Source organism: Onychostoma macrolepis, chromosome 07, assembly GCF_012432095.1.
Source record: "Onychostoma macrolepis isolate SWU-2019 chromosome 07, ASM1243209v1, whole genome shotgun sequence".
Taxonomy (NCBI): Eukaryota; Metazoa; Chordata; class Actinopteri; order Cypriniformes; family Cyprinidae; genus Onychostoma; species Onychostoma macrolepis.
The window spans coordinates 45,916,202-45,938,941 of NC_081161.1; the positions used below are offsets into that span (position 1 = coordinate 45,916,202).

The window sequence follows — 22,740 nt, forward strand, 5'->3', positions numbered from 1 at the left end:
TGTGCTAAAAAAAGAAAGAAAGAAAGAGATTTTACATAAGGCATTTTACATAAACATTTATACATTTGGCTTTTTCAAAAAAAATGTGTTCTTAAAGTGTTTTTTCAAAGTTTTATTTATTTATTAATTTACTTTACTGAGAGAGAATGTAGCTATATTATTTACACCATTCGAGACCATCGTCGCGAGTTCTCACTGAAAATCTTTTGAGTCATTTGTGAAATATCTCAAGGAAGAGAATAATAACGTCTTGCTCTGTTTTTTCTTTTTCAAGTAATACCAGTTTACACATGTCACATGATTAAAAGGAATATGAGCGGGAAGGTTATTTAGCCTATCCGTGAAACAAAGTTAGCACTCAATTGCCTTTATTCAGCGATTAAGCTTTTCTTCATTATAACTCAATGAACATACAGTGCCATACCAGAAAATTGAAACATTTAAATAATTGTCCTTCTGCCCTTCAACTACCACAGGCTTTGTTGGAGGAAGGGCGTGTCCTCAAAATTAAAGATGAATCTCGCAAAATAACGTCATACTTCATTAAAACAGTTTTTGTTGCTAGAATATAAAGCACACACAATAGTTTTGACAGTATAGGGACTGTTCACGCACAGAATTCCGTGTAATGTTCACGGACTTAATTAACTCCGAACCCAGCGGGCCGCTTCCATAAAACCTGCGGCGCTGTCGGCTGAGTCGCGGCAACTGTAATTAGGCCAAGTCATTTTGCCACCTGCAGATGTGGCATCAATACCGCACATAATAAATATAATAATATTTTATGTTTTAATAATATTTTTCTACCGGCCAACATCATTTTTAAGATGTAAAAATATTTTTCTATCGGCCAACATCATTTTTTTTAAGATGTAACGTTAGACTATAATCCTGTGTTTACAGGATTGGTAGCCTACATGTACAATTTTGTAAGCATTGAGTCTGCAATGAATTTTACTGGCCAATTCAAATTTTTACCAGCATTGACAGGGCTGTTAAACTCTGGGCACTCGGCTCAGACCCTTTTTACCAGTATGAAGCCGATTTCAGCGGTTACTGCAGCAAGTGTCACGCAGATCAGCTCATCACTGGAGTGACGTGTGCACAACTTTGGGCGAGATAAAACTCAACGCCTGACTTAGAATCATCCCTTTTCGATCCCACGCCATCACGGTGATCTTGAGGTAAGTCTTGTGTTCCATTTCCTTAAAAAGCATCAACATTTCACTTCAAGCATGGTTTCAATCGAGTTTCCTTGACATCCTATATTAACTCTACATATTTCGAACTGTTGCTGATTAAATGTTGATATCGATCCGTTTAAACTTTGTTCGTGTAAGTTAGTTCCTTCGACATTTGCTTCCCTCCAGATAAAACTAAAAGAAAGAATTCAGAACTGAGAATTAAATTAAGAATTATGAATTAGGACAACAGAACATTTTTTTTATCATGTCTGAGTAAAGTAGTGCAAGTTGGGGGTAACTTAATATGAAAGTGGCTCCAGCTTCATTATGGTGCGAACGAAGCTAGCTAACATTGATAAGCTGGGCTGTTAGTTCATGGTTGTTGGTGTTTTGGTGGTTGCTGAGTAACATCACATGGTTATGCTGCCGTATTCTGTCTTGTGTTTTTCTCAGATGCGGTCCGCCGGAATGCCCTGACCAAAGATTCAACAGAAAAAGAAATAGAGCTCCTCATCACCAGGTGGCTGCAGCTAGCCTCTGATAGGGATGGTGGCCGGAGCCAGAGGGCGAACAGGCAGACCACATAGACAAAACTCAGAAATGCAGTGTGCCAGAATTAAATGTTTCAAAGTTAAAAAAATATTGATATTATAAAATAGTATTTGAACTTGTTGATTTTACATTAATGCTGTGATATTTCAATATGTTATTAAAAATGGTGTGTGTGTTAAAGTGTTTTTTTTTTTTTTTTTTGTATAAATCAGGAGCCCTGTTGAGCCGCATTTGAAAAATGAGTTAAGTTACCAGATTGGGAGAGTGAAGTGTGCTCCAATAAAAAAATGCATTAAACATGAAAACTGTCTTGTGCTGTTTATTTTCCGTTTATCTTGCATAAAGAACGGCTGCTCAGCAATTTAAGTATTAACCTGACACAAATGGAAATAAATAAAGTTTAAATAAGCCCAAACAAGGAACTGAATTGGTGGGTGGGGGGCTTTACGTCCTCTCACTCGGAGTTCCGCAATCGGGCCGCGTTAAAACCGAGCGCTCGCAGAGCAATCGGACCTAGATTCATGCCGAGGATCGGCCGAGTGTTTTAGCCTTAATCGGGCCGCTCTCGGCCCGCACAATTTTTGCTACCTGGGAATCTGTGGAGGCATCACGGAATCGCCGAAAATTCCGTGCTGGGCTCACAGAAGGCATCAGCCGTGGTCCATGCACGGATTCACTGGTTCAACGTAAAAAGAGTGACTCCGATGCAGTTATATTTTCACTGGAGTACCTGACCCCACCCCTACCCTAAACCTACCCAGTTCTGAACAATAATGACAATAAATGTCGCAGTATCGAGTCGGCATATTGATGCTAAGGGTTTCCGTGCGTGGAGCACGGCTGATGCCTGTCACTGACTTACATTGGTATCACTTCTGTGAGCCCATCACAGAATTTTCGGCGATTCCGTGATGCCACCACAGATTCGGAGGTTAATTAAATCCGTGAACATTACACGGAATTCTGTGAGATCATGTTGGGATGTGAACAGTGAAACTGTTAGCCATGTTTTATCGTGAATAAAACCAATCAGCATCAAGGATCGGAACTTTGCTTTTCATGAATTTAAATAAATCCTCTGTGTTTCGTCTACAGTAGGAATTATTTCATTTAAACTAATTTTCAGTTTCTTTAATAATGCATGAAATTTTACATTATCATTTAGTACAGTAGATTTAATATTTAAGCTGACTCATTTTAATGGTTAATCAGTGAAGCATTTGACATATAGTCTGTGTCCATTAATTAGTTTACAGTAATTGCATTGATAATTATTGTGCTTCCACCTGAAAACAGGATCATGCATTGGGTTCCTCTATTAGGCCTACTTCATAAAGCATCTTCACAATCTTTAGTCATTTGCATTTTGAGAGAATAATCAAGCCAGTTCAAGGACATCTTTTTTCACTTTTTAATTTTATTGCCATAAACATGTAATATCCTACAACAATAAACATTAGACTCATTATATGTAATAGTCCAAAATAATGTGATAATGCAATTTCATATTTTAATAAAAGTATACATTTTTTATGTAACCTTCATATTACAAAAAAAATGAAAATAGCTGAAATTTGTTTGGTGTAACCCAGGGATTGAAATCATCAGGCATCCTCTGGTTTATAGAAGGTCTGGATTCAATCATTTCCCAGTCAGAAAAAGTTTTGCCAGACCAGCTTTAAGATAACTCAGAGCATCTTTATTCATTTCTTCAGCTTCAGCGTTTCTCCTCATTTCTTCCAGGTCTTTGGCCCAGTATTCTTTCCCAGCCTCCCTCACTCTGGGGATGAAGAAGTCCAGATGCTGAAGAGTGAAGGCAGAGTCTGGTTTTAATGCGATCCGAGACAGATGCTTGATGGTCTGGTAAGCTTCGGACAGAAGAATTGACTTATGGTCCTCAATCTCTTTGAGATCTTTCTCAAGATGTTGCATTAGAATTAAAAATGTTTTGGTTTGTTCTTGGGATTTATCATATTCCTTTTTTATGGAATCAAATTCCAACTGCATGCTTGAGTTTCTGATGACGTATTTCTTGTTTTCTTTGACGTGTTTGCTGTGATGACACTTCCCTGAACACACGGTGCAGTAGCCTTTTTTCATGACTTCACATTTGCTGGGATTTGAACCCCACCAGCAGTCAAACTCATGACAGTTTTCTTGACAGACGGTGCAGGTCGTCGCCTTCCTTTGCTTCCATGACTTGCTCTCAATGGGCACCTTCTCTTTGACAGTCTTTTTGATGTTAATGGCAAAGTTTTTACACTCTTCAATCTGTTCCTTGTTTTGCATCATTGCCTCCTGAATCTGAAGTTTTTCAGCCTTTTTCAGCTCTTTCTCTTGAAATCGCAGCTGTAAGTTGCAGATGTACGCTTCAAATCGAATGCGCTCGATCAGGACATCTGAAGTCAGCTCTAAACTTCTTCTGCTCATTTCATTCAGAGACTGAAAGAATTGCTTCATCTCTTCCATGCTATCTTCCCAGGCGTCTTTTTGTGCACGAATGAGACGTTCTCTAATGTGACGATCATCAGCCTGCCGGTTGTTGAATAAGAAATGAACAGGTTGGCCACTTTTGTCTCGTCTGGAGGGGATTTTAGCTTTTTTAATGGCACCGAGGACATTTTGGGGTGGCAGACCATCAGAGTGTGTGATTAAAAACACAATGTTGTTAACAATGTCTTTTCCAAACAAAGACAGAATTGAACTGATAATGTAATGCTGTCGGTCTGAGAGACGATTCTTAGATGCTTGAATCACGAAGCAGACGGCGTCGACTTCATGAACTCCATCATTGCTCTGAAACAAAGTGGCTAAATTCTCAGCTACTTCCAGATCTTTGTCCAGTCCTCTAGTGTCTCCGTAGCCTGGAGTATCAATGATGGTGAGAGACATGGGAGTCTTTAAAGGACAGACCTCATACATGGTGATTTCAGAGGTTTGTGATTCTGATTGGTCCCTGGTTGTTTCTTTTGTGATTTCATACCACATTTCATCCTCAAACTTCACTCCCATTAAGTAGTTGACCATGGTGTTGATGAGAGTTGTCTTACCGACGCCAGTCTCTCCCACCAGGAGAACTATTTTGTTTGGTTTGCTAGCGTCTTTTTTCTTATAAGTCCATTTTCTAACTTTTCCATTTTCATCAAGAACTTTCTTCTCTGTGTGTAGACCGAATCGTTTTGGAGAACCTCTTTGAATCAGAGATAGTCTGCGTGGTAGAAGCTTCGGCTTTCTGTAAAATTAAAATAGAGGTAAATATTTATCAGAGTATTTGAGTAACAAGAAATTAAGTCTAAATACCCAATAACCATTTTGTGATTATGTAAAATGTAAACATCTAATTCATAGTTTTTGAGCGTGAACATAATGTTCTAATTAGTAGAAACAATGTTTTAAACCAAGACGTCTCTCAAAATATAGTCATCATGTACAAGTTTAACATATACCTCCAGCCAGACCAGCCTTAATACAGCAATCTCTTTTTTGCTTAAAAACCCAATTATTCAAATAATCCATAGGAATGTTCTCTTACCGTTTATCGGGACCTTCATTCATGCTGCTGCTGCGCTGACCACGGTTTGCAGGTAAATCCATTGTTGCTGGGGTTAAAATGTTAGTCCATCCAAAAATGAAAATTATGATTTGTTTTACTTTTATGTCATTCCAAACCTGTATGACTTTATTTGCTCTGTGGAACACAAAAGAAGGTTTTTAAAGAACTTTGGAAACCAAATAACACTTTGCTCCATTGACAATCAATGTATAGAGGAAAACAAAAAAAAAAAACATTACGTTCCCTTTCCCCAGTCTTAGGGTTGGGAGTGGGAGTAACAGGTTAACTATAACTTCTATAAAAAAAAATCTATAAAACATGAAGGAGTACTAAATAACCTATCCCGGTAAAAGAAAAGAAAAATCAACAACAAAAGCTTTCCTCAACTCCCTCACTAACCAAAAAAAGGGATAAACATGAGTGCAAAATAAAATGGCACCCTCTCCCTACAGCTTCTAATCGATGCATAAATCAAATAAACAAAAGACGTTACAATACCTTTTAATACCTTAACAAAGAAAGTAAATTAAAGTTGTCACTTGTAGATTCAGCACAACGTGGCATTCAAGGGTTATCAAACAACAGAAAAAGGTTCAAGTTTGCACCACATTCAACAGATGAAGACTTTGAAAGAAGCACCCAACACTAGTTTCCCTTCTTAGTCTATCATGTTACCTAATTCTTTGATTAAAGATTCAGTTAGCAAAATTCAATCTGTGTTAAAAGTGAATCCAGGAAGTAAATTAGTCACATAATAGAAACATTTATACTGTTGCTGATTTTGTCTGTTGAGTTGAATCTCCTTAAATATAGAGATTATATAGTTTTGCAGCCTGTATAGTGAGTATTTTGAACCGTTTTCAAAACTCTGGAAATTCAGTCTTGACATTTTTCCCAAATTACAATTTTCAAAAAAGAAATCCATAGATATCAATTTAACTTCTGCTCAACTAGCTTGCATTAGTCAAAGAAAGAAAGAAAGAAAGAAAGAAAGAAAGAAATACAACAAAAGATATTTCACATAAAGAAAAGTATATTTAGCTTGTTTTAAAAATGTATTCCTAAAATTCCTTTTTTTTTTTTTTTTTTTCTGAGAGAGCATGCATTTACAATATACTTACACCATCTGAGACCATATTGTTGTGGAGTTCTCAAAGCAAAGCTCTTGAGTCATTTGTGAAATATCACGACAATAATAGACATGTCCTTCCTGCTCTGTTTTTTTTTTTTTTTTCCAGTAAAACCAGTTCAGTCTGTTACGTGATTAAAGGAATATGTGGGCTGGCTTTACTTATCTAATTTTGTGAAATCCGTGAAACCATACAAAGTTGGTACTGAATTGCCTAATTCAACAATTAGGCTTTTCTTCATTATAACTCACTGAACATTCATCACTATATCTGAAGAGGAAATCGTTTAAATAATATTCCCTCTGCACTTTGGAAACTGTGGACTTCCGCACACATGTGCGCGTACATCATTTAAACATGTTAATAGCCACAAAAAATGTGGTTCATGCAACACATACACACATTACAGTAAAAGAAATATAATATCAAACCCGACTGCCTCTTTTCATTTTCATTTAAATATAAGCTATTAATAGCCACATGTGGTTCATGCAAGGCGTAGCCTACACACATTACAACAAAACGAAAAATATCAAACATCACTGCCTCTTTTCGTGTCCTTTACTGTATGTAGGCTATACTTAACAAAACAAAATATAAAACAGGCTACAGCCCTCTTTTCGTTTTCATTTTAAAAATATAAAACATATTAATATGTGGTTTAGGCAATATTTCCACATAATACTCTGATTATCTTCACTGTATGTATAATACAATGAAATATGACATAAAGCACAATGTCAGTTTTAATGAACAATATTAGCCATTATGAAGGTATAAGTATAAAGTATAAGAGACGTATGTAATTGCAAATAAAGACAAAAGAAAACAATAACAGTTACTACAATTAAGTAAATATATAAAGTTATGAAATTTTGTGCTCTACCAAAATGATATGACCTGGAACAAATAATAGATTCATGAGACCAAAGATTACCTGTTAGATATACCCAGAATGAATTTTATCTCATGTTTAACCACTTCAGAGACATCAGAGCCAGCGGCAAATGTCAGAAGGACTAGCCGAGATAAGACTGCTCTCGGCGGGATGCATGAGCCCTGAGCGCCCGCTGATCGCCAGGAGCTCACATCTCCGAAATCAGCGAAGCAAATTTTCAAATAGACGCTATCTTTATAAACAAACCACAGATTTGAGTTTTAAACAACTACATTCTTGCCTGAAATACTCTACATTTCGTGACACAATAACAGTAATAATTTTTTTAATTATGCAGGTTTTCTCCTCTGCTATTAATGCTCGCTGGTTGGTGCGAAATGCATTCTGGGATACCTGGCTGCCTCAAGTTCGCACAAGTCACCTCTTGATGCATCCTCGATAAAAGGGGCAGAGCAAGAAACGCATCCGGGGATTTGAACTGTACTTGGCTAGATGTGAACTTTGAATTGGAACAGTACTTGGGCAACGACTGATGACGTTTCACAAGAACACAAGTACAGACAAGAACGCATATTGAGAAACGCCCCGTCTCTCCCTCAGGCCTCGTTTGACAGGGAAGGGAGTGGCCTTAAAATTAAAGGTGAATGATGCAACATAACGCCATCAGGTCAGTCGTACTTCAGTAAAGCAGTTATATTGCTGAAACACAAAATATACAAAACAGTTTTGACAGTATATGGATTATGTTTAAGGGTGTTGGGCAGTCAAACAGATGTGATCGGTGCACATACAGTACAGCACATTGTTACGACCGTCTAGGGGTTCGGTCGCAGCAGAAAGGGAAAGGAGAGTCTTATGCCAGAGAGAACTATGAGTAACAAACGTTTTATTTTTGAAAATTAAGGGTTTAGCATCAGGGGTAGACAAGGTCAAAATAACAAACAAAAATAACTCTTATTAAACCTCTATCTCTCCTAAATCGAAATAAAAGAAAACAAAATACAACCACCACTTACCTAACTCCCTTTCCCAAAAACAATATAATAAAGACAGATGGAAATAAAATGGCATCTATACCCTACGTCCCTTATCACAATATTTACAACATATTTACAAAAGTAATATACCAGTAATCAGTTAACATATAACAATCAGCATTTACCAAATAACGACGGAGCAGAGAAACACACAATTTCACGATACTAAGATACGAAGCGAATGACAAGAAGTACAATGGCACAAGAGGCCTCGATCACTGTTTAGGGCAATCCTTATATCCAAGTCAGGCAAGGAAAAGAACCAATCGCCACCTCCATCCGATTACGTCAAGAACCGCCTTCCTGAAAACAAATGTAGACATACAGAAAGAGAACACAAGAGGGCAGCATAGAAATAGACAAATGACTGAAGGTCATAACAACATTGAGAGAGTAAACAACTTTTTTCTTTTATTGCCATAAGAAGGTATCACAGTATACAACAATATAAACATAAAACTAGTTTTATGTAATAGTACAAAATATGAGGCTTCAAAATTTGATGGTGCAATTTCATATTTTAAGAAAAATATACATTTTTGATGTGACTTTCATAGTAACAAAAATGAACTGAAATCTGAAGTTCTGTAGAAACACCTGTATAGACAGTAATTGTAAGCAGCAGGCTTCTGCTTTCTTTGTTCACTCTACTGAATTTAATCATTTCCCAGTCAGGAAAAGTTTTGTCAGGCCAGCTTTAAGATAACTCAGAGCATCTTTATTGGCTTCGTCTGCTACAGCGTTTCTCCTCATTTCCTCCAGCTCTTGGACCCAGTCTTCTTTCCCAGCCTCCCTCACTCTGGGATGAAGAAGTCCAGATGCTGAAGAGTGAAGGCAGAGTCTGGTTTTAATGCGATCTGAGACAGATGCTTGATGGTCTGGTAAGCTTCGGACAGAAGACTTGATTTTTGGTCCTCAATCTCCTTCAGATCTTTGTCAAGATGATTCATTAAAATGGAATATATCTCGGACTTTTCTTGGGCTTTTTCATATTCTTTTTTTATGGAGTCAAACTGCATCATGACGTTCGAAATTCTGACGACGTATTTCTTGTTTTCTTTGACGTGTTTGCTGTGATGACACTTCCCTGAGCACACGGTGCAGTAGCCTTTTTTCATGACTTCGCATTTGCTTGGATCAGAAACCCACCAGCAGTCAAACTCATGGCAGTTTTCCTCACAGACGGTGCAGGTCGTAGCCTTCCTGTGCTTCCATGACTTGCTCTCTATGGGAACCTTCTGTTTGACCGTCTTTTTGACTTTAATGGTGAAGTTTTTACACTCATCGATCTTTTCCTTGTTTTGCATCATTGCCTCCTGAATCTGAAGTTTTTCAGCCTTTTTCAGCTCTTTCTCTTGAAGTCGCAGCTGTAAGTTGCAGATAGATGCTTCAAATTGAATGCGCTCCATCAGGACATCTGAAGTCAGCTCTAAACTTCTTCTCTTCATTTCATTCAGAGATTGAAGGAAATGCGTCATGCCATTCACACTGTCTTCCCAGGCGTCTTTTTGAGCACGAATAAGACGTTCTTTAGTGTGACGTTCTTCAGCCTGCCGGTTGTTGAATAAGAAATAAACAGGTTGGCCATTTTTGTCTCGTCTGGAGGGGATTCTAGCTTTTTTGATGCCGCAGAGGACATTTTGGGGTGGCAGACCATCAGAGTGTGTGATTAAAAACACAATGTTGTTCACAATGTCTTTTCCAAACAAAGACAGAATTGAACTGATAATGTAATGCTGTCGGTCTGAGAGACGATTCTTAGACGCTTGAGTCACGAAGCAGACGGCATCAACTTCACAAACTCCATGTTTGCTTTGAAACAGTGCAGATAAATTCTCAGCAACTTCCAGATCTTTGTCCAGTCCTCTAGTGTCTCCGTAGCCTGGAGTATCAATGATGGTGAGAGACATGGGACTCTTCATAGAAAAGACCTCATACACAGTGATTTCAGAGGTTTGTGATTCTGACTGATCTCCAGCTGCTTCTTCTGTAATTTCATACCGCTTTTCATCCTCAAACTTCACACCAAGTAAGTAGTTGACCATAGTGTTGATGAGAGTCGTCTTACCAGCACCAGTTTCTCCCACCAACAGAACAATTTTGTTTGGTTTACTGGCGTCATTTTCCCCATAAGTCCATTTTCTGACTTTCCCATTATCATCAAGAGATTTCCTCTCTGTATGCAGACGGTATCGTTTTGGAGGACCTTCATGAATCAGAGTTGGTTTGCGTGGTGGAAGTCTTGGCTTTCTGTAAAATGCAGACAGAGGCAAATATTTTTCAAAATGTTTGTGTAGCAAGAATTTAAATACCCATCAGAACACAATCATTTTGAGTGAGATTATTGGTAATGTAAACATTTAATTCATACTTTTTAACACATTGTAATTCCTTCAGACAATATTTCAACAGGTAAGGCCCATCACATTCTGTCATTACTTTTACATAATCCTGTAAAAAGTTTACTCCAAGTTGTATTTGTAAGGGCTCATTTCCAGTATTTTTTTTTTTTCTTTCTTTCAGAAATTAGGAAATTTCTTAAGATTTTATATATATATATATATATATATATATATATATATATAAGGTAGGATTCTCATAAGTACAAATATATATACTACTAACCCACGGTGCTAGTATGCTAGTATTTTATTCTGAATTCATTATCTGTGTTCCTTTAACCAATGTGCTGTTATCACGTGATCTTCATTTTAACGGTCTTTTTTTAAGCTCATGCATCAAATGAAACTGCAGATAAAGAAGCAAAAGAAGCAGTTAAAAATAACGACATTAACTTAATTGTTAATCTAAGTAAGAATGAAATCAAGAGTATTATTAAGAAAATACTGAAGGAAAGGTGGCAAAAACAATGGGATAAAGAGAAAAAAGGTAGATGGTTTTACAGAATTCAAAGGAAAGGGGGAGAGATGAGAAGTGCAGGGAGAAACAGGAGAGATGAGAGTAATATCAAGGATGAGATTTGGACACACAAGATTAAATAGCAGGTACACTTTATAAAATGGGTAAACATGATACGGGAAGGTGTGAATTTTGTGGGAATGCTACGGCACAGTACGGTTCAGTACGGTTCACGGTTTGATCCACACTCCAAACCAGTTGGTGGCGGAAATACACCATTTTGTTGTTTGTCAACCGCCAATAAAAATTTCAAGAAGAAGAAGAAGCTCATGCATAATTAAAATGTCACTTAAAATAATTTGGAGCACAGGCCACATCAAATAATCTCAAGACCTTTGTGCTTGGAAGGTTTTAATAATAAACAGAGTTTCTGTCAAATTTATCCTTAAATTCAAACAATAAATATTGGCGCTCTTTATGTGGTGTGACAGATGCACTGTGGGCGCCTCAGTTCAAGTGGCACGTGAACCGAGTCCGACCATCTCTTCCTCTTTTCTTCTAATTTAAGCACAAAATAAACACTAATCAACGTGAGAAGGTGGGTTGAAATACACAGAACAACTTACTGAAACGTATCAGCTTTCATGTAATCTTCCAATCTGTGTTTTAACCGCGGAATGTCAGTGAAGCAACTTGAAAATGTGAAGTGAACATGTCTTGTAACGTTAGATTTACCCAGGGCCGTAAGTAAATTAAAAGTAAATAAATAAATTGTATTATTTACAAATTACAATTGTAGCTCTAGACAGTATATGGCTATGATTTTATTAATACAGTTTTCTGATTGATAAATATAGTCTCAAGCATTCAGAAATCATGCAAAAAAATAAATAAAAAAACAGTTTTACTACGATAAAACCATGGTTAATTTTTGTAAGGGTTGTGATGTCCACATGTGTTTTGTTGAATAAATTATAGAGGCTATGCCATCTATATATAGCAAAAAGGTGGCCAAAAATTAAAGATTAATTGGATATTTGAAATAAAGGTTTGGTCAATAGCCTATTAAACAAGGACTTGATTGTCCTGTAAGTATATCAGCAGCAATTACATGGCCTCTGGCTCCCTTTGCAGGCATTTGTAATAACATGTGATGTACTTGAATTGTCTATTTTGTATTACATTATGTATTTTAACAGTGTTATTCAATGAAACCATTTGAATTAACCAATCATTATTGCCTCATAATAATGCAATTTAAGTCATTTGAAAGGTTATTGTTGGCTTAGGTCTGTTTTTATAACCACACAAAAAATATATATATATCTTCTTAATAATTATTTATAAATTATTATTTGAAGTAACAAAACCATGGTTAATTTGCGGTTACCATGGCTACAAGAACCATGATTTTTGGTTTTATTCGTGTTAAAACCATGGCTAATTTTCGTATGGGGACATGGAAACTCTATGGAATTAGATTTGTGCCAAATAAAATGAATGTAATTTTTAAAGAAACGTATGAAAATATCAATTGAAACTGAATAAAATGTCTTTGAAACTAAAAAATAAATAAATTACAGGCAAAAACTTTGACCTCGTTTTTAATACACTGCATGTTTTGCAACTGTTTTCTCATCTTTCGTTCGTTGATCTGTACTTACAAATGCACTTCTAAAGTTTTCGTTTACGATTCTGAAGTTTTCGTTCGCCATTCTAGCACAAATCTCTCGTGGGGGCGGGGCTAACAGCGGTGTGTTCTCATTGGCTACTGAGTTTTTGATTGACAGCTTCTTGACCTGGAAGTGAAGGCATCAGTATTGTTGCGCCTGTGTGGATGTGAGCGTCTGTTAGCGGCTTCCTGTTTCATTTTAATGATATAAAATTATATATAAAGATTTTTTTATTATTATTTTATCAGTATTTTTCTGCTGCTACACTACATTGATGAGATGATTTCTTAGGAATAGCACAGATGAATGATATAATCATCATGATCATCAATCATCGTCGTTATCAGGATACTCGCGGTAAGTTGTCTTGATTTAGTCCAATCACAGGTCCTGGTTATCTACACACAGTTACAGTCTTCAATTAGATCATATTTGCTTTGATTACTTTTGATTACTTCATATTTTCCCCCAGCACATAGAGTGTACAGTACTAAATTTACTCTATCTGATAATAACCAATGCTATTTTACAAGCGCGCTGTCAATCACTGCACTGTCAACTTTAGCAATGTAACATAAAGCCTTTTTACCATGCTTTTTCTGTTAATGAAAAAAATAGTCACTTCAGATTAACATTTCGGGGGGAAAAACAAACAAACTTTGACAAATAATGCCTAAATATATATCCAAATGCAAAACCTAATACATGCAAATAATTATGACTGAAAACAGTTTCCAGCAACTAGGGTATACAGTCATGATTATATGTCAGAGCCATCTAATGGTTACACAGCGGTATTACAGATGATTAATGGCATATAACTTTCAGGTATTTTAGTACCAAGTTAATACTAATATATATTAAATAATTATATTGTGTATTATATTTGTTTGAAATATTTTAAGTTTGAAATGTGCCATGGGAGTTCAAAGCAGTTTGTATTGTTAGACTATGATACATGTCCTTTCTCTGTTTCCAGAGAGAAGAGCAACTCTTCCATAAACTTCTGATGCTGACCCAGAGGATGTAGTGATGTACCAGAGATCCACTGCCCTCATCAGACAAGAGTCTTATTGTGTTCAGACACATCACCTTTGAATGACTGGGATCTTGATCTTCAGACACCTGATATTATGTAAATATTTTTACTTCTTTGGAGCTCTAGATAAAACAAACACTGTTCACAAGTACACAAGAGGTTGCACTTTATTCTTATTAGTCTATGCTGATCTTGAATTGGCATACCAACAGCATATGATTGTTAAGGGGATAGTTCAAAAATAAAAATATATATATTTTTAATTTTACTCACCCTCGTGCTGTCTCAAATGTATATTACTGTACGTTCGTTCTACTGGACAGGTAAACACAAGTTAAGATTTTTAGGCAAATAATTAATCTCTGTGAGTCCTAAAGATGCTTTAAAAACCACACACAGCGACCGTGACCGTAATCCATCTGACCTTAGTTTTTAAATCAGTATCTTTTGAAGTGAAACAACAGAAAAGAAAAATACTAATAATATAAACTTTTGACTATTAATAATCACTTCCACTCAACTGTCATATGTGCATGGGTTACATGTGGATTCTCAGAGATGGATTATTTTCTTAAAAATCTTTGTGTCGAGAAAGAAAGTCATATTCATCTGGAATAGCATGAAGGTGAGTAAATGAGAGAATTTTCATTTTTGGGGTGGACTATCCTGTAAAGACTGATATTGCACTCCATTACATACCATATTCATTCACTGTTTTGTAACTTATACTGTAACAGGAACTGTTGAAAGGATCATTGCAGTGTTTAAAACATATGCATTTTAAACATTCTTTTGTGTGGTAATGTAAATGATAATAAACTGTGCATTATGTATACTATGCAGTTAGTGTTTTGTGGATTCTGGTCTTTCCTCACAACATAATTGCATCCAAGACTTTCACTTTGATACTTGTGTATATGCTATAGTGACAATAAAGAATGTAAATTTATTTGAATTAATTCATATTTTCATTTACATTCATTCAACTGGTTTATAAAAGTCACACTTGAAAGAGTTGATGATTATTAAAAATGTATTTCCAATTTTAAATGTTAGATGATGATGTTAACTAAATAAGATAACTAAACAAAATGATCAGCATGATAAAAACAATTGGCAGCAAGAATATTCTTTGTGTGGAATATGTAATAAAATAAGCTTGATTGCCTGGTTGGAGTGAGACTTTCTTGATGTCTGAATATATCACAGGATAGTATTGTATTTCAAATGTAACAGCTCAACCTAATTAGACCCTACAATGCAAAAGAATCAAGAGCAATAAACACATATAATAAGAGAACACTGGACATTATACAATATTTCCAGTATTACAGTACTTTAATAATTAAACCTCAATATGACCGTTTTCTCGTGCTCCTAAAAGCTTATGTTGACAGAGTAGTAGCAACCGATAAATACAGATTGAATTCAAAAACAAAACTCCTAACTTTATATCATTAAAATGAAATAGGAAGCCGCTAACAGACGCTTCCAGGTCAAGAAGCTGTCAATCAAAAACTCAGTAGCCAATGAGAACACACCGCTGAGATTTATGCCAGAATGGCGAACGAAAACTTCAGAAGCGTAAATGAATACTCTGGAAGTGCATTTGTAAGTACAGATCAACGAACGAAAGATGAGAAAACAGTTGCAAAACCTGCAGTGTATTAAAAACGAGGTCAAAGATTTTGCCTGTAATTTATTTATTTTTTAGTTTCAAAGACATTTTATTCAGTTTCAATTTATTTTTTCATACGTTTCTTGAAAAATGACATTCATTTTATTTGGCACAAATCTAATTCCATAAAACTCAGAGAGAATATTAGATGCGTTTATGAAATTATTACCGACATTAATTAATGTCAACAGCCAAAAAAAGTTTCACATGATTATGAATGTGCCTGAAAGTGATGCTTTTTTATTATCATTATTTTGTTCTTCTTTCGGCGCCGGATTGCTGATGTCTTTTCACAGGCATAGTTGTCCATCAATTATGATCAATTGCATTCAGCCGCAAACATGAGGCGCGAGCGCGGAGTTGGCGCTCTATGCACACTGCATGCTCTGCATATAGGGAGCGGCGGTACCTCAGGGATATTATGCTCATACTTCGTTTGTTAGAAAAAATATAAATAAATAACCGGAATGGCAGCAGTGAAAACGAACAGAATGCATGTGACTGCTTGCTAAATCACTACGAGATATCGTTACATTTTTTATGTAGCGAATGAATGCCATGTTCAGGACCAAAAAAAAGCCTTATTTTTCAAAATACCAGCAGTGTTAAAATGAACCACAGATGATCACTGAATTTTCGACACAAATGTACTGTTTTTAACACTTTTATAATATCTTTCATAAATGATATAACTTTGACATATATTGGCTTGTTTGCTGCTTTTTAATTATTGACACTACTTATACCTGATGTATATCAAAGCATTTTTCTATTTTGTGCAAAAACCATTCAGTCCACCAGAGAGCGCCATAAAAAAAACATTACAGCCAATGGAATGATGCTCCTTCATTTGATACTTTTTCTGTCTAGTTTTGTCCTTTTAATGATAGAGCACCTGATCAGGACCAGTATGTGAGTATTGGATTGTTATAAAATCAGTTCATAGTTCAGTATCACTAGAGAATATTAGCAATTAATTACCAATAAATAAATAAATAAATAAACACATAATTTAGCTTTACAGACAGCACATGAATTTCAACTCACCGGACACTCATGATGATCACTGGACTAAATGTGTTCCTCACAGAAGAACTTTACCTTCACTCTGCAGTCTGTTTACAGGGAAAAACAACAACAACAACAACAACAACAAATTAATTACGTTGAGAAATGTTTTGTAAATGTAAAGTGCTGTGTTGTTTATTTAACATATAAGCTATTATATTTAATCGTTTAAACGTGAAAAAAAAAAAAAACATATATTTGAGGAATATTATTCCATGTCTAAATATTTTTAGAGACACAATTTAGCTAATAAACAAATATAAAGAAATATTCTTACACAGCAGTCTCTGCATCAAGTGTCTGGCTGAAATGTCAGCCTTGACGGAAATACTGGTTTAAGAAGCCCAACTAACTGAAGTCCCTCCCAGGCAGATGTGCATTCTAATATCTGAATAGCTTATGAATAAAATGGCGAGGAAATCACATGGTTGCCTGCTGGTAGAAGTTGCTCATGCCGGTAATGGATTGCTGCAACTAATGAATTAAAACACTGACCGTGTGTTTTGTATCATGCACACAGATATTTATATGCATTTTTGTTGAAGTAATGTTCATAGAAACAATTGTGAAAAGTGCTGATACTTTAGATAAATAAATATGTACAGTATATGCTAATGCTACCAGTTGATATATCTGCTTTTCATGACCATTTTTATGATTGTTTTGTATGTTTTTGTAATGCATAGCAGCTGAAAGATTAATTGTTGCATTGAGAGACTAATTGGAGCAACATGAGGGGGAAATAATGGTTGTTGTCTTCATGCTGGAGGAGTTCAGACTTCACTTCTGTGGAAATGTTGTGCTGAGTTTAGTTTCTGTCTCACTACAGGGATGACACCGAATGTCTAAAAATCAGATCAAGGGTGAATTATTAGTTTTACAAAGCTGTCGAGGGGGAGGGTGTGGGCAGGGTTGATCTGCGACTCTGTGCTACTGGAAAAAAATAGTTGAAAAGCTGGGGTTTTTGCAGCTGGAAGCTGAAAAATGCGACTGGACGAGTGACATCAAACTATCTCTGTGAGTTACAGTAAACACTCTCTGTGCTTATAAGGAAACAAACTACTTTAAAGTTGCACAATAATGTTTTTCTACATTAAAAAAAAAAAAAACTAAAGAAATACTGTTTAACAATTATGATTATGATCATATGAGATGAATTCAGTCAAGTGGTTTTATTCTTGAATAAAACATTTTACAATAAACTTCCTTCAAATAATGCAAAACAAATATTAGTTGCACTGATAAAAATGATTATGTGGTGAAGTAAATACTACAGGAAAAAAACAAATGTAATTTCTATATAAAAAAGTTAGTTCAGCCAATAATTTAAAAACAAACAAACAAACAAACAACAACAACAACAAAAAAAAAACAGTAAATTCTATACTGGTACTCAATTTAAGCTTGTAGAAGTTAAAGCATAAATATAAACGTTGTAAAATTAAGTAAAACCTACTCAATGTTTCTGATATCGTGCACTGGGGCATAAATAATCAATACGGTTTTATCATTGCTTTTGTTAGGTTTAGTTATTTGTGATTTTGTTACATCTGGAGTTAATTTTCTATTCAAAATGACAGATTTATACTCAGAAATGAACCACATAATGTTACAGTCGTTGTGTATTGTGTACCAAGTATTGAAGTCTCTGTGTTCAGATGAGGGCTGCATTAGTAATTATGTAGATATGGTGTCTACATGATGTCTATTGCAGTATTTAATTACAAGTTTCTGAGTAACATACACTTTAAAGACATGGTTTAATTAGGTGCTATATGAAGTAAAATTATTGGCAAGTAAAAAGTACTCAAACTTTTACTGGCCAAGCTAAAGTTATTTATTGTCTTTGTTAAATTGAATTTAGGTAAATAGATTTTATTCTGTAATTCTATATGTGAAATGATATATAATTATGTAATATTTACTTACTTTCTTTATGAATGTTAAGTTCAATACTAAGTAGATTGTAGCGAGTAGTAGCAGTAAAATTCACTTAAAATGTTTTTTTTAAGTATATTTTTCAGTGATGTTGATTTAAACAAGCAGTCCCTTTTTCTGACGTCTGCAGGTTTTCAAGAATACTGTAGTTGTTCCCCTGAAAGACCTCTAAGCATCAAAATGAGAGTTCTGTGGGGAGCCCAAAAATTGTATTTTACCTTAAAGAAAAACATAACAGACAAGTCTAATCACATTTGTTCATTTCCTACTAAGGAACATTTTTGCCAGACCAGCTTTAAGATAACTGAGAGCATCTTTATTCACTTCTTCAGTTTCAGCGTTTCTCCTCATTTCTTCCAGGTCTTTGGCCCAGTCTTCTTTCCCAGCCTCCCTCACTCTGGGGATGAAGAAGTCCAGATGCTGAAGAGTGAAGGCAGAGTCTGGTTTTAATGCGATCTGAGACAGATGCTTGATGGTCCTGTAAGCATTGAACAGAAGAATTGACTTATGGGTTTCAATCTCCTGCAGATCTTTGTCAACATCATCCATTACAGCTGAAAACCTGTTGGTTTGTTGTTGGGATTTTTTAGTTTTCTTTCTTGTAGAGTCATATTCTATCGTTGTGCTTGAGGTTCTGACGACGTATTTCTTGTTTTCTTTGACGTGTTTGCTGTGATGACACTTCCCTGTGCACACGGTGCAGAATCCATCTTTCATGACTTCACATTTGCTGGGATTTGAACCCCACCAGCAGTCAAACTCATGGCAGTTTTCCTCACAGACGGTGCAGGTCGTTGCCTTCCTGTGCTTCCATGACTTGCTCTCAATGGGCACCTTCTCTTTGACAGTCTTTTTGATGTTAATGGCAAAGTTTTTACACTCTTCAATCTTTTCCTTGTTTTGCATCATTGCCTCCTGAATCTGAAGTTTTTCAGCCTTTTTCAGCTCTTTCTCTTGAAGTCGCAGCTTTATGTTGCAGACGGATGCTTCAAATCGAATGCGCTCGATCAGGACATCTGAAGTCAACTCTAAACTTCTTTTGTTCATTTCGTTCAGAGACTGAAGGAATTGCTTCATATCTTCCATGCTGTCTTCCCAGGCGTCTCTTTGAGCACGGATGTGACGTTCTCTAGTGTGACGATCATCAGCCTGACGGTTGTTGAACGAGAAATGAACAGGTTGGCCACTTTTGTCTCGTCTGGAGGGGATTTTAGCTTTTTTAATGGCACCGAGGACGTTTTTGGGTGGCAGACCATCAGAGTGTGTGATTAAAAACACAATGTTGTCCACAATGTCTTTTCCAAACAAAGACAGAATTGAACTGATAATGTAATGCTGTCGATCTGAGAGACGATTCTTAGATGCTTGAATCACGAAGCAGACGGCATCAACTTCATGAACTCCATCATTGCTCTGAAACAAAGTGGCTAAATTCTCAGCAACTTCCAGATCTTTGTCCAGTCCTCTAGTGTCTCCGTAGCCTGGAGTATCAATGATGGTGAGTGATATGGGACTCTTTGAAGGACAGACCTCATACACAGTGATTTCAGAGGTTTGTGATTCTGATTGATCTCCGGCTGCTGCTTCTGTGATTTCATACCATATTTCATCCTCAAACTTCACATTCAGTAAGTAGTTGATCATGGTGTTGATGAGAGTCGTCTTACCAGCACCAGTCTCTCCCACCAGCAGAATGATTTTGTTTGGTTTACTGGTGTCTTTTTTCCCGTAAGTCCATTTTCTGACTTTCCCATCTTCATCAAGCACTTTTTTCTCTGTATGTAGATAATATCGTTTTGGAGGACCTTGATGAATCAGAGTTGACCTGCATGGTGCTGGCTGTCTATAAAATACAGAGGCAAATGTTTCTCAGAATAATTGTCAATAAACAGACTTTTTTGTGTGAGATTGTCAATTTGTTTAACACATTTCACAATATACTTTGTTTTAAAGCAGCTTGACAGAGTTTCATTATGTCAGTGCTTAATTGTCCACATTTTAAAATTAAGAGCTTTGGCAATAGTATTTTACATTTGACAATTGTGTAAACAATCAAGCAGATTTGCATAGGTAGGCTACATATTAATCAGAATTTTAGAATAAATAAGAATTGTATCTCTCTTGTTAGCTGTCTTTGACAACACAGTCAACATAGTAAAGGGTTAAAAATTGCGTGGCTGAATTAAAAAAATTTAATAAAATGAAATAAAAAACTCTGAAGAACGAAACAAACATCTTTCGCAAGAGAGTCGCTCTGGATAAAAGTGTCTGCTAAATGTAAATGAGAATACAGATAGTCATCATCGTTAAGTTCCATGAGAAGTTATGGTGAGTATTAAACCTTAATTTAATTAAAAAAAAACATTAAAAAAGCAAAACCTTTGGAGAATGATATTTATAACCGATAAAACGCAGTCCATGTGACATCAGTGGTTCAACCGTAATGTTATGAAGCTACGAGAATACGTTTTGTGCGCAAAGAAAACAAAAAGTAACGAGTTTATTCAACAAGTCTTCTCCTCTTGACTCTGCAGAGTATCAGGACTCATGCGCTTGCTTCCGCTTCATGTAAAAAACACATGCGATAAAGAGAAGAATTGTTGAATGAAGTCATTTATTTATTTATTTGTGCAGAAAACATATTATAGTAGCTTCATACCTTTACCTTGCTGTCTATGTTGTTGGCGTTGATTTTTTAATGTTAACTCTGTTGTCTGTGGTCTGTATTTCCATTTTTTAATACATGTTTTTGTTTTTTTCTTTTGGGACAGATAACTGACCAACAAAATAGATTGGTACACCTACACACATGCAATTTCTGATTGAGCCCATGTTAACAGACCATGATGTCACAATTGATAAAATTCACTTTACAGGCCAATTGAAAAATTTAAATGCGATCACTAGAAAATTTAGAGTTCGAGAGGTCTAAAAATTTTTCAAAGTGATTTCAACACAAATATGCTTTTTTATTTTCTATTTTTATCAAAATGATAAAATTACTACTCAGTGTCTTAGAATTTAGTGATATAATTAGTGGCACGAGAAATCAGCATTACAAATAAAGTCTATATATGTATGTAGGGTCATAAATAATCAAAGACTTCTGCTTTCCTGTCCCAAAGCTATCTTGAGTACCAAAAGGGCCATTTGGCATTCCTGAAGGCACAGATGTGTATACATTGGGGGTCTACTAATTGTCACACCTTTTGCCCAGCGGGTGAAGCTGTAATCTGCTGATTGGTCAGTTTGAATATCTCACATTTGGTTTCTAGTCACATGGTCAAGGAAGGGATAAAAGAAGATTGTAACTGTTGCTCTGTCTCTTCTCTTTGCTGGAACTCTTCTTGGGGCTCTGCTCTGCTCTCTCAGGTAATATTTTACAGTTAACTGGTTATGTTTTGCCATCCTTCATCTATTTTGTAACCAATTCAAGTGTAACCATAACCAAATATTGTTATTAAACCATTTCGATTATAAATTATGTGCTAACTAGTCTTGATTCAAGGTTAATATTGAAGTGCTATCTATTGCAATACAATATGGTCACTCAATAGCCACGCTCTCCCACATATTTAGGTATTCTAACTGCGCTTATATCCATTGTTGGTATACAGTGGGTGGTAATAGACAAGAAATGTACCATTGTGCTGATAACGTTTCTTTAGTCATTAGCAATCCTCCAGCCTGAAGCACTGTAGGAAACCACCCTTACAGTATGTACTGTATTTATTTACTTGTTTGTTTGACCATTCCGTTCATCAGATGGCACCAAAAACAATTGCTACACATCATTTTTGAAACTACCTTTTTATTTACTTATTTTTATTTTAATTTACCCTTGAAAGCAGGTTGATTTCAGCTTACCTGGAATTCATGGTGATCGCTGGACTAAAGTTTTCAACTTACAGAAGAACTTCACCTGTCTGTTTACAGCAAAACAATTCATTACTTTATTGAGTGACATGATATTTTGTAATTGTAAAATTCTGTATTATGTATTACATTATTGAAGTGTTACAGCAGAAGTGTGGAATATTATTAGACATCAAAAGTTAATTAGCTATTAAACAAATACAAACATATATTCTTACACAGCAGCCTCTGCGTTGAGTGTCTGGATGAAATGTC

General features: G+C 35.7%; 2 protein-coding genes and 1 pseudogene across 2 annotated transcripts; all 3 read right to left on the reverse strand.

The window, feature by feature from the left end:
• Positions 1–3,133: 3,133 nt before the first annotated feature.
• Positions 3,134–6,445, reverse strand: LOC131544662 (uncharacterized). Its single transcript, XM_058783042.1, has 3 exons — positions 6,411–6,445; positions 5,269–5,424; positions 3,134–4,968 (listed from the first exon to the last, which is right to left on the reverse strand). Exons 1-3 carry the CDS (start codon positions 6,413–6,415, stop codon positions 3,378–3,380), a joined length of 1,752 nt encoding a protein of 583 aa, XP_058639025.1. The 5' UTR covers positions 6,416–6,445; the 3' UTR covers positions 3,134–3,377.
• Positions 6,446–8,211: 1,766 nt separating this feature from the next.
• LOC131544667 (uncharacterized) lies at positions 8,212–16,962 on the reverse strand (annotated as a pseudogene).
• Positions 16,963–17,879: 917 nt separating this feature from the next.
• On the reverse strand, positions 17,880–22,535 carry LOC131544668 (uncharacterized). Its single transcript, XM_058783047.1, has 2 exons — positions 22,477–22,535; positions 17,880–20,452 (listed from the first exon to the last, which is right to left on the reverse strand). Exons 1-2 carry the CDS (start codon positions 22,485–22,487, stop codon positions 18,868–18,870), a joined length of 1,596 nt encoding a protein of 531 aa, XP_058639030.1. The 5' UTR covers positions 22,488–22,535; the 3' UTR covers positions 17,880–18,867.
• Positions 22,536–22,740: the final 205 nt, after the last annotated feature.